Source organism: Atta colombica, unplaced genomic scaffold (genome assembly GCF_001594045.1).
Source record: "Atta colombica isolate Treedump-2 unplaced genomic scaffold, Acol1.0 scaffold88, whole genome shotgun sequence".
Taxonomy (NCBI): domain Eukaryota; kingdom Metazoa; phylum Arthropoda; class Insecta; order Hymenoptera; family Formicidae; genus Atta; species Atta colombica.
The window spans coordinates 757,586-771,458 of record NW_017259581.1 but is presented as its reverse complement, the minus strand read 5'-3'; the positions used below and the strand labels follow the sequence as shown (position 1 = coordinate 771,458).

General features: G+C 33.2%; 1 protein-coding gene across 4 annotated transcripts in view; it reads left to right on the top strand.

Annotated features, from left to right (window-relative positions):
- Positions 1-13,873, top strand: part of LOC108693084 (uncharacterized RNA-binding protein C3H8.09c-like) — a 213,225-nt gene that overhangs the window by 157,652 nt on the left and 41,700 nt on the right. For all 4 annotated transcript variants that reach the window (XM_018201776.1, XM_018201773.1, XM_018201774.1 and 1 more), the window contains one exon: positions 4,068-4,146. In XM_018201776.1, the coding sequence (XP_018057265.1) occupies positions 4,068-4,146 (79 nt within the window). The remainder of the gene's footprint in view (positions 1-4,067; positions 4,147-13,873) is intronic.

Here is a 13,873-nt window from a genome sequence, read left to right as displayed (position 1 = left end):
CCCCCCTCTTCCATTTCTCTCTCTCTCTCTCTCTCTCTCTCTCTCTCTTTCCCATCCCCTCTCTCTTTCTCTCGCGCGCGTTACTGCATCCGCGTACACCCGCGTATCGACTAAACTTCGCGGCGACGCCGACGCCCGCAACGATTAGCTGCGTCGCGGTGGCGAATGTCGGGAATTTCGTTCCGCCGCGCTGCATTTAACCCCTTGACGCTCGGATTTTCTCTTCTGCTGTGCGTACAAGTGGATTACCAATAAATCAATCCGCGTGAGCATTTCGATCCGCGGGAAACAAATCGAGAAAAACAATTAGCGAATACGATTGCCGCGTTTGCCGATCGCCCGCAGTGTTCCGCGACGAGCGATTACACACAGCTTCACTGTATTATAAACCGAGGAAGCGAGTTCACACATCATTCACGCGAGAAAGCGCTTGAATTTATCGATTCTTGCTATGACGCTTACTCTTCTTAGACGCAATCAATTGGATAATTATTCAACATTCAATACTATTGAAAAAAAAATAATTGAGATTAATCGGACTTTTGAAATTTGAAGACGAAGATAAATCAAATATAATGGGAAATTTTTTTATTATTTATTGAACAAAAATAAAAATATAAAAAAAAAACAAATTATTTCTCTACATAGGTTTCTGTTACATTAATACATTTTTGCCAGCAGGTAGCAGAGAATTTGGTGATTCCGTTTTCATAAAAAGTAGTACAGCCTACGCTTGCGCACGAATTCCTCTGGACGAATCATTCTCGAATCATTATTCTCCCGATTCTTCTTTTAGCGACCCAAACAAATGATAATCGCATTGGGACAATCTTTCCATATGATTATTTATTTGGATTGCTGAAAGAAGAATTGGGAGAATAATGCGATTCGTGGATAATGCCAGGAGGAATTCAGTCAGACGCAATTGGTTGCAGACACTATTTACTTTTTATGAAAACAGTATCGCCAAACTCTCTATCCGCTGCCAAAATTATATTAATGTAGCAGGGAACTACGTAAAAAAATAATTTCTTTATATTTTTATTTTTGTTCAATAAATAATTAAAAAAATCTCGTTTATATTTGATTCATTCTCATAAATATTTAACACGGATGAGTTAAAGTAAAAACCTTGTGTGGTAATTCGTACGTTATAATTTAACAAAGTATTACATTTAAATCCCTCTTATATCATTGAATATGATTGCATGTCAAAGTTGCGGAGTTTGTTTAGTTAATTTAGTATAAAAACTACTTGATAGTTCAAATATGGAAATTGGAAGATGCTCTGTTCGCTGCACATTAGAATTTCGTGTGGGCACACTGTATACATAATTGATTGTTTAAATTTTGGTTATTGTTTATGATTGGATTGAACCGAAACGTTCAATCATCTTGTTAAATGATGTAAAAAGAATTTAAATACAATTTACTTTATTAAATTATAACGCACGAATTGTTACGCAGGATTTTTACTCTTATTTACCTTTATTGAAAATTTACGTTGAAAAAACTCCCAAACAGATATAAACTCCGAAAATATTGTGTGAAAATATCATGAATTGCCGTATCCTGATAATTGTTAAAAAATACGCAAAGTGATTATTGTATCGCACAGACATCTGTGCTTATGAATTTTTATTGATTTAAATTTCATTTATTAGATCATTCTTTACGTGTAAATAATCATTTATCGTTTTATTTTTTTTTTATTTCAAGCCAAATTTATAGTTTTTAAAGACAATAAATGAGGATGCTTTATAAATTTCAGTGTTTGCGTAAAACCAAAGATCGACTTTGCTTCTCATGCAATCTTACCCAGCATCTTCAGTAGCTCCGTGAAATACTCTCACCTTCTCTTTCTCTAATAAATCAGATCCTCCTTCTCTATCTCCTCAAAGTGCAACAAACATCTACCAAATCATCAATTTTCGGACGGCCTCATGAAATGCTCGCGGACCGACGTGTAAACAATTTGCGCAAGTAGCCGCGATAATGGAGGAGCAGAAGGATAAGGGGGATGAGGATAAGGTACAGGGCGGTGGCGCTGAGAGGGGGGATGTTTGGTTAGCTCACACAAAGGACGAAGCGCACCGCTGCGCACACAACGGAATCAGCCCGCTACTCTAACAAGGAACATCCACAAACCACCCCTTTGCGAGGAGCTGGAATGGCGAAGGGATAGTGGTAGGGACTTACTACAGGACCTCAACGGTTTGCGGAACATCCGGAAGTTAGCGACACGGATACGAGCAAACGTCTTGCAGGAGCGGGTATGATGGAAAATGTTTTCAGGATGAAGTGATTTGTGACGAGGAAGGGTGTGTTCCTGAATTTATGATTATGCTAAAATTTTTATTCAAAATTGTATGTTCAAATTTTATTATGATAAAATTTCATCTAAAAAGAAATTGTGAATTTCAATGAAATTCGAAAAAAAAATGTACTAATTGCGCGCTTATATTTTATTTCACTTTAATATTTTAATTTTTAATTCCTAGTTAACTTAATGGATGATAGAAAATTAATGATCCACCATGTACAATCCTCTTCTTTTTTTTATATATACCTCTTTACTCAATATTGATTTATTTGAACAATCTCGCTATTTTCCTGTTGTCTGTTCAATTTTCCACTTCTATCATCTCACCACAAGACTAGAACAACTTCCTCAAATTGACGAGAGCTGTTTCTTCTCTTTATATTTTTCTTCGCTCTATCGCTTTTTTCGCTTTCCTGTCTTTCTTCTTTTTTTAATCTTTTTTTTCCCCTTACCTCTCCCTTCTTGATACTTCCTTCCTTATCGGTTCTAGTCTCGATTCTGCCGTTCCATCTTCTTGCCTCCGGCAGATATCACTATTCCCGTTTTCTGACACATTCTCTCTTCTTCCTCTCTTGATATCTCTAAACACCCTCGATTTCAGAAGCGTACAGCATATCACACAGCGCTTCCTTAACGTTTATTATCGGATCGTCAAGTCAATCGTAACTTATTTTAATTCCTTATCTTTCTTCTATGGGAACACAATAGCATGATTACTTGCAGCTCTTAATGACAGTTCATGATTCATGATTTGTGTATCTATCATGCTATTGACATCCGGAAAATTATCACTTACGTATGCGATCGTAAGCTGCTACAGCGCAGAACAGCGCGCGGATCAATATCGTTGCACACCTGTTGCACGACTTTTGAATCACTCTGTACGATGAATACGGCGATCGTCTCGGTAACCATCGCGACGAAAATAAGAAGAATGTGAAAATCTTTGTCGCTTGATCGTCCACGCGCGACGTAGCAGCGCATTCATTATCAATCTCGCTATGGGCCGGCTCAAAGGCAGCGAAATTAATAACTGTTTGCGGAAACGCTGAGCGGAAACTTCGCGCTTCGCCATAGCCATCTTCGTTTTATTAATCCGCGTAAGCCGCAAACGGCCTGCGAAGCGATGCAGCGCAGTGATGAGAATGCACTTTATGCTTATATCGTACGGCACAAGTCGTGCATGCGATATTCGCAATCGCATTTATTATTATTAGAACTTGTTTATTTTACAAGCGTAAAGGTCGATATGTTTGGATGAAGTATGAACTTTTAACACAATGTTGTTAAAAACGACGCGACGAGGTTTCTTTTTAAAGTTTTATCTATTCACTATTTTTTCCATATATAAAATCAATATCTGCTTCATATTTTATCTCTTAAATTTAACAAATTTAAAATATATTTGAATTTCATTAATTAGCCATTAAAATATTATATTAACAGATCTCAGTAATTATAATTCAATATCTAGTAAAGAATATATCTTTATATAATTCATTAAATATAATAATTAAAGGAAGAGTTAAGTAATATAGAGTTAAGTGATATAGAACTGAGTAGAAAGTGAAAGATAGATATATATTTAGTTCATTAACTTATAATATTTTATCTTATAATCTTTAAATTCTGCCTTATATATTAATTAATTGCACAATTAATTAATCGTGACTTTTTTTTCTATTCTACTTCTGTATCTTTTTCATGATGTTTTTACTAATCAAGAAATCGTTTGTGTTTTCAGATGTGAATATGGTAGCCGAGCCAAAGCCTCACCAAACTGGACGCAAGCGACAGAACGTCTCCAAAACTGGCAACGACTGGTAAGTTATAAGTTTTTACATTTTTATATAAATATTTTTTCTATGAAATAATGAAGCAGCCTCGTATCCCTTCTCATATTACATATCTATTGCATATTGAAAGAATATTTTTACATATCTTTACGTATGTTGCTGAAGATTACATTTCTGCGGGAAATTGAACTTTTCTAAGCACTGATACGCTATAAATTCATTATGTAGGTGTATACATGACATTGTATGCAAGGTCTGGCACTACGAAGCTATCTCACGTATTTGTACAAATTTGCAGACAATCTACTCAAAGTAGATCACGGTGTTCTTTGGCACGTAGTTGCACCATCTTATCTTATCTACTCGATTTTTCCCAGCACAGCGCGTATAAATCTTCCAGTGAGAGGAGTTTCATTCAAAGGACCGCTTTATCCCAGCCTTAAGGTGCCGACGAACCCTAAACTCGATGTATAAACCCGCAAGCACCGAGAACGTATTTTACGCGCGGAACGTGACCGTGAATTCACGAACGGTCGCATGTTTGCGGAAGTTAACTTGCGCGAGATACATACACGGAATAAAAAGAAACCCGTAATTGCATCGTATTGCGCACGTAGAGGTTCCTTGTGCTTTGATGGGCAATTTTAAGAGTCACGTGTTGCAATTCCATATGATAATAATATAACAGTAAACTAACATGAATCAACAAGAAAAATGGAAAACTATTGTATATAATGTTTTATGGGATTGTTATATACACAAAAATATAGGATGTTTCAGACACGAATTATTTAAAAAAGAGATGTATTTTAATGTATCGAAGGAATTATTGAATATATAGATTTTTAGTAGTACATATTAAATTAAAGAAAATTTGCTCTAAATGCAATTTTTATCTCTTCTTAGATAATCAATTTTGTATTAAAACATTAATAACATCATTGAAACGTATTTTATTTCAACGGACATTGATTAAGAATTTGATTGAGGCTATATTTTCAGTAATCTGGTACAATGCTCAACACGAGAAGTATTTCACCGCGAGAAAAAAAGGACTGGTGGAGACATTCTCTAGCAGCTGATGCATTATCCACGACAGATAGCGTCATGGCAAACGTCGATACCTTTTCACGAACTAAGTCGCGTATCTACTCTTTTCTCCTTTTGCCAGCGTTCTCACCATCTCTTCTTTCGCTTTTTTCCTATTCCGGTTGGAGTAGAAAAAAAGGAGATGTTTTTCGAATGTGTCAATTTAATTGATGTCAATTTTCGTCCAAAACGTAGTTGAAAAGTTTTAAGATCGCAATAAAGATGTTTTTGATGAAATAATACAAATTTTGATATAACTATTGTACAAATGAAGAGCAGACTTTCAAAATGCATTTTGTTCAAAATATCATTTTTTTAGTTAGAGATGATGTAGTATTTAATAATAAAAAACACATATTATAAACTACTTTGAAATGTTCAGAAAGCATTTTTTTAGCAAATTTATATTAAAATTAAAGAATTTAGGCACTTGATGTGTGTTATGTTCTTTAATTAGAGGCAAACAGAATATATTTGTTTAACATTATTATTAGAAATTGTTTAGCAATTTTGTTCAACATTTTACTGATTGGCAAATTGTTATTTTCTGTAAGACGCGTAATTGCCTTGTGATTGTTTTTCTTGTTTTCTGAATATTATAAATTTTTGATAAAACACATTTTAAAATGTCTGCTCTTCAAATGTCAAAAATCTTAAATATAATTAAACTTGACTTCATAACAAAATTTAATTGTCGCTTCTTATTAATTAAAAAATTGATCTTAAAATAAATTATCTTGAAGAAATAATATTTAATTCACACTAAAGTTTATTTTAACTTTTTAAAGGCTGCGTAATTGAAAAGGGAGAAATAATTAATAATAGATATAATTCATATTAAAATCAATTTATAAATAATAAAATATTCAATCATATTGAAATTAATTTTCAAGCAAACTTTGAATATAACAAACTAAACATGAAACAGTTTCACAGATTAGTTAAACTTTGTTTTGTACAGTAAACGCTACGTAAGCATAAATTTACGTAGAACAAGGGTTAGCAGTCTAAACATGAAAATGATTTTATAGATATTGCTAAAATTAAAATTAATAGAGATATTGTTTTGTAACATTATTATTTTTAAATATACTTTTTATACTTATTGAAAAAAGATGAAAAAATTTCAGAGCAAATATAATACGTAATTACTTTATTTGTAAGTTGTTAAAAAATAAGAAAACATTTCGTAAATCTTTGAAATGAATAGAAAAATATTACGTATACACAAACTGAAATTGAAGACACGCTCGTAAGAAGGATCGAGTCGTCAAAGCTCAAGAAATTGAGTGGAATGCTGCCATGAATTAACCATTTCACGTATGTTATATATATGTAGCGAAATGGTTTAACATCAAGATAGCTTCTTTTGAAGAAATACCGGAACCTGAGAGATGTTATGTTCTATCAAGCCAGACCAGCAACCTTTGATAGTGTAAAAAATGGGACAAAACCGTCAATGCATACTATATGTGTATTATGATATACATGAGGTTTTTATTGGACATATGTCCACAGAAAAAATTTTATAAAAATTGTAGCAGAACAGCGCTAAAATCGCTCGTGTCGAACATGTATATTGGACATACATCTAAGATAAACTCTCGTTCGTGCGATCGAATCAAATTTTGGAACGTAAAGTCTCGCGGAATACGATAGAAAAACATGACATCTCGAGAACGCCGAGTAATATCTGCGCGTTGGATTTTTCAGATCCTTCGCCTGTCGCCCTTTTAATGCAGCCGTCAATCTCTCGCGTCCTCGTCCTGACCAGAATTCCAACCTATGCGAGGTCTTCCCACCGAATATCATGCGTCAAAAGCCACTTTTAATGTAAAAAAACCAGAGACTTGAGAGAATGCGAGACGCAGAATACGCACAATACTGAAATTCATTCTACGTTTTGCTTTACTTATTATTTTATCGTACACGATATACATCTCCCAACTTGTCTTCAAAAACATCATAAATTCAAAAATGGTTTTTTGAAATGTGTGTATTGTAATTTCGGTTCAGTTTAAATTTTATCCGTTAAAATGCAATATATAAAATTGCAAAAATAATCACAGTGCTTTTGTAGATGGAATCAGGCATTTTGTGCTACACAATAATCATGTTTGAGATTAAAAAATTTTTTTTTTTAGTTCAAAGGAGATACAATGCATTGACCTTTTTTAAATAAATAACGTAGCTTATGGAATATTTATATACAAACTGCTATTAAGCATACCTTTCCGTTTATAAATATAACCGACGAATGCTCATCCATGCGCTGGTCTTTTCTAGCAAAATCTGATTATACATCTTGTTTCGCAAATTTTTCATTACCAACATGAAATATTCTAACAATAAAGTCTCAACTCTCTGTGAATTTACATTCCGTTTTCGATATTTACAACTGTTCCAGTTCTGTGAAACATACTTATTATACACGGACATATGCATTGACCGATTTTTATAATAATATTAGGACAAAATAGGGTGAATTGTAAATAGATAGTTTTATGCGGAAATGAGAGGCCGGCTCACAAAAGTAGAAAATATCAATTACACATACATGTAAATCGGCTGAACTCCTATATTAAAAGGGTGATTGAAATAACATTCAAAATTGCATGCCATTCAGAGACGAAAATGGCAATTCAGTTTCAACAAACAGATCATTTAGCTCAACATAAAAACCAATCAAGCTTCCCGTTCATGTCCATTTATTAGACTATTATTCCGATGTATTTCTAACTTGACAAATGTTTGTATTTAAAAAAATTTTTACGTCTACACCTATGTATTTGTTATTTGATATATTGTATTAAAATATCTCGGAAAATTCGAAAACTCAATATTTATTTCAATTTTAAAACGCTTATTCGGTTAAAAAGGATCTTGTTGTCTACTAATATTTTTTATATAAATTTCACAATTTCCAGTTCAAGCAATCGACGCGCAATTTGTCCAAGACTCACTTTGACAAATTAGGCGTTTTTATTTGTGTTTTATAAGAAAATATTTAATATTTTGAAGCGAAACGCATATTCTTCATATTTTGAAAGAATATAATAACCGCCACGCAGTATGTCTTTCAATTTAACTTTTCAACTTAATTCATTCGAAAATATTATTCGGTGAGTTAATTCATTTTCTGTGTAAGATTTATTCTCTGTAATATTTTACGAGCTAAAGCATGTATATCGTTCGGCGTTGATAACACCACCGTCTTGTCGCCCATTTATTTCTATTTATCAAGCCGATTTAATTATGAATTCACTAGAGCCCGTTTATTTAAACAGAGACGCGTATGCGAATAAACGCACGTGTGTAGCACCGATGTCGATAATCCGCCGGGTCGGCAAAGCCGCGAAAAATATTCTGCCGGCGTTTCCGGGATTCGCGCAGAGTATTCGGGACAATTTCAGGATATCCGCGCGGGATTCCCAGCTATCCCTGCGCCTTCCCGGGGCTCTCGGCGTACGTGTTACGGAAGCAAACAGGTCGCTTAACAAGCCGGAAGAACAATAAAAATGCGTCACCTCATTAACCGCTCCCAATTAGTCGCAGAGTAGCGTCGCACAGCGCTTAATGCAACGTGTACCGGGTGTTCCACAGAGTTGAGATGACATTATAAACATAGATTGTGAATCTTCTTTTATTTTTTTTCCACGTTACTATATTATCACAGGATTAATGATTTGATTCTCTCTACATCCCGCAGCGCATATAACTTCTTTTTAAAATCTTCTTTTAAATAATTAACATAAAAATTCTGTGACATTTAGAGGCGATATTGTTTTTCTTTGATTTGCGCCATATATAAAATATCATGCGTGTTGAGAGATTAGAATTATAGATTACACGTCATCACCAAAATTATATCTACCTTTCTATTCTCCTTTCAAGGTAATATAATAACATAACAATTTAATAATTATATGTTATAAAAGGAGATGAAATGTAGAATAGACGTTTATTATTTTGTAAAATGTATGAATCGAATTCCCCACGATTTGAATCGTGCTGAGTGCCTTGAGTAAGATCTTTGAAACGGGTAGGAAAGCCAAATCCGACCTCGTCGAGACGGAAATCGCAGTGAAACGCGAATATCGCAGTTACGAGAATTACGCGTGAATTGTTCGGCTCGGGTTTCGAGTGCGCTTCAGCACGCCATTCAAGCAGGATCGGCCGTTCATTGTCCGTCCGTTAATCCTCTTCCCGCACTCCCCCATCGAGATCACGTGATTGCAGATTTTTAGCGAATCATGCGGCAAGCGCCGCGAAGTTTTAACAACCCATGTTTTTTTCGTCCCTGTCAAATTCAGTTAGTTATGTCTGTTTATTTTGATATACATCTATCAGTTTCCATGCGCTTTGTTTATTTATTCATTATACTGCTTTTCAATTATAAATTTTTGTATTTCGCCTTTCTCTTTTGTATAGCGAATATTTAAAAGCAGGCTATCGTTTGTCGTAATTGTGGAAAGTTTAATTGACGCGCGCGCCCGTTCGGGTTATTAAGTTACACGCCGAGAAAATTTCACATAAAATTAGTTGAAAAAAAAAGTTTTATATCGCTTTTGTCTTTTCTTGTTTCATCCATTTAATTAGTTTTAACTTTATATAATTTAATAATACCTGATGCTTCGATATATTTTTTAATTTCAATTATTAGTATTAAATACTAATATTTATTATATTTATATATTTATTAATTTTATTCTGTTTGAATGATATATGCCATGCATGAAAATAAATTAAAAATGCCCCAAAAAGATCGATAAAAATTGATAAATAGTAATTAATAAATATTTTAAGGTGGTTTTTTTAATAAATCGAGTTATCATAGAAAGTCTAATTTTTTTATATAATGAAGTTGAGTGCAAAATTCTACGGTAAGTTTAACGATGAAATAAACAAAAAAATAAATGTTGAAAATATAATCTTTCGTATCACTTAGTGACAGATAAGACGCTTCTTTGACTACTTGCACACAAATCTTATAGACTTTTCTCATAAACGAGGTTATAATAGTTTAAATTACGATTTTAATAATCACAAAAAAGTAATAGGTCAACGGCCATTTTGGAGAGATATTTACGTGCATAAACTTGCATATAAATTTAACTTCGAAAAGTAAACATAATCTCATCTTGTTTTCGTTCGATGAGGATGCAGCTCTTGATTTAATATCGTATGTTACTATTTCATTAAAATATATATAGTTTTAATATTTTATCCAAATTATGCAAATACTTGTAATTTTGGTTGGGCTCTGGTGAGACATCCCAAATTTTCGGTACTTTACTAAAACGACCTTAATATATTTACGAAGCGATATATATATCAGTAAATCCCTACATAATAACAAAACTGTTATTTATAATACTGTACAAGCGTACAATATTTAATTCGGCGCCGAAAAATCGAGACAAAGGAATGGCATTATCTCTGCGAATGGAAATACAGTCTTAACGTGTCCTTCCTCCTTTTCCTCTCTCTTTCATCTCCTTCGTGCGTTCATTTCCTGCGGTTTGTGTAAATTAGGTTTGCTTGTTGCAGCAGGGTGCATAGTAACACAGTGCATTTTGTAGTACGAGATTTTCCTCCTACGGCTCAAAATAGTTTCATGTATTTCTCAGTCAGACGAATGACCGGAATAATTATTTGCAAGTTAAACATTACACAATTATGCTACGTTATTCAAGATATTTTGTTTTATTGCAGTTTTTATTGATATCGACAGAAAATTACAAGAGTTCTTTTCTCATCTTTATTTTATTAATTTTGAAAATATATACAATCTATATTCAATTTATTGATGCATAATAGAGATTAAATGTCTTGAATTTTTCAAGATTATCAAATTTTTTTATTAATTTTTAGCGTTTCTAAATTCGAGAGTAATATAAAAGTGACAATTACATTTTATTATTAGATATTTTTATTTAAATTTGAATTTTTAACAGATAACAATAAATTTATGTTTTAACTTGGATTTATAAAGATATTTAGTTTTAATAATCATAAACAAGTTTTTTTATCTCTTTTGTCTAATTTCTAGATATCTCGATGCATTCAGTTAACCAGATTAAGTTCTTTCTCTTTTGTTATAAATTTAAATACACTTAATACTTGTTTTATATTGGTAGCCCAAAAGATTTAACAATTCAAGAGACACGAGAGAGAATCCAAGATTTCAGCAAATGCGTCGTAATCGTTCTATTAAGAAAATGAATAAGAAAATGTAGTCGGGAGCTTTTGAAGTGGCCTGTAGACGTTAGCTCGCCCTCGCCAACCCCTTTAACGCCGGACATAAATATTAATAAGCGAGCGGTGAAATTCACGCTTATCGCGCTACCGTGAAGATTTACATGAGATAACACGACTTTCCTTTTGCGGCATGCGCGCAGGTGTGTCACCGTGTGTGTAAGTATGTGCGTGTGTGCATGTATGTGTTTCCAGCTTCAGAAAACATGTCAACATTTACATACAAGGCCGGATAAGCGAGTCACGGAGATCGTTTTGCAGCTACGCCGACTTCTATCGGGCTTGATATCTGCCGAGCTTTATTACGCCACCCTCGGAGAATAAATGATGAAGACAGACGAGGAGTTGGGAGTTACTGGTTAAATGGTGCCATGGGAGTGACACGCATTGATTGGCAGTGGGCGATAGTTTTCTTACGAGTCAATATGATTTCTTTTTCTTCATAAAGCAGAAATGATATCGTTCGTTAATTTTGCATACATCTCAATTCTTGAAAAGACTCGCGCTTTTAGATCTCTATATTGCTGAACTTTAAATCCTTGGATTTAAGGGATCAAATTTATAATGTAACATGTAAATCCTTTGATTTTGGAATCTTTAGATTTTTGGAAGTTCGCGATCTTGCGAACTTACGAGCTCTTCATAAATCCTAGCATATTTGAATTCTTCTATAATTGGATGCATGAAAATAAAATGCTTTTAGATTTTTTACAATGTTTTTAATATGTTATCAAAAATACATTTGTCTGATTGAGAAATTTTTTAATCTTGAGTTTATAACTTTTTTTTAAAGAAATAAAAAATATAAAAACTTGTAACACATATATATATATATACATAAAATTTAGTCTAAAAATTGTAAGATGCAAAAAGATGTAATAATTTAAAAATTAAATGTCTAGACGATACTATTGGGGATTTAATTTTGGAAATTTAAATATATCAATAAATATTTTTATTATTTTACATGAAGTGATTTTCTCTTTCGATATGTACATATTTGCGTGCAAATACACATACATATGCACGTGCAGATGAGCGATAACATTTACTCTACATTATTCAAATGATATGTTACTTTTTAACATTATCTATCAATAGACACATCGCGTCAGGCGCTGGTTAATAATCTCGGCAGGTGAACGCGGTTACCAGCTAAATTTTCGCTCGAACGGAAGTGGCACAATTAAGGGAGTTTTGTCTCGGGGGTTGGTTGGAACCAAGTTCCGGAGTACCATTAGGTATATTAATGTGCTTCCCTAGTTCGGGTCGTTCCGGGGCCAAGCGCATTATACCCGCTCCGCACTCATTTACAGCCGATGCAATCGGCCAAACAACACCGGTTATTGCCGAGATTAAATGTAACTCAAAAAATTTTATTTCGCTAATATCCTCCTATTAAGTGCGAACATTCACAACTCTGTTCCTTCTTGCAGTTGTAGTTTCTACTCCAGCTTCTACTTCCTACACTCGGGATCCATTTGGTACTCTTTGCTTTGCGTTACATTTTCAGATTTCTAAATATGCGGATAATCTACTTCTTAAATTTTGTTAAATGCTCGAATACTAAATGCTGCTGCACTCTTCAGAAATTGTAATTTTTAAAACTTGATTTCTACCTCTTCTTGAGTTTTTTAATTGTTATACCGAAAAAGTTACGGTGGAAAAGTGAGATATAATATTTAAATATTGCATTCTACAAGAATTTTTTATTCACGTATCATATACATTATTTATATGTATATTATTTATTTTAATTGCATATTATACAAAGTTGTTATTATTATTATGTAAACTTATTGCGACTTAAATTTTTCCAAAAAGATATTAACATCGAATCGTGAAATATATCTATAAAGTTTATGTATTTTATATAATATTTATATAATAGAAAATTGAAACATTTTATTTTAAATAGAAAAAAAACAAATTACTTTCTTTCCTCTAAAATTATTATTATTCTTAAAATGTAAATTTATTAAAATTTAAAACATATTTAGTACATTTTTAAGTTAAATTTTGTATTTAAAGAGTTTTTCTCGTGTCATGCTTTTAGTAGAAAGAATCGATGTTGAGATCGGGTCACGAATCGATCCGGAATGAGGAAGAGTTCTTATTATTCTGCGTCCGCGGAATATAAATCTGCATAGGAACACGCTCTCGCACGCGTGTGCGTGTCGACACTCGAAAATTATACTTGCAAACGCCGCAGGAGCGTAATTAACGTCGCCGGCACGCACCATTATCCTGCAGAGCTATCCTGCTGGTATATTATCGCGCGTTTTAAAAATTGTCGCCTACTTTATTAAGCACAGTCGGCCGATATTTTTTCACTTCGATATTTAGGTGCTTTCCAAATGAACAAAATGCACGAAACTTTTACCTTACCTTTATGCATCAATTCCAT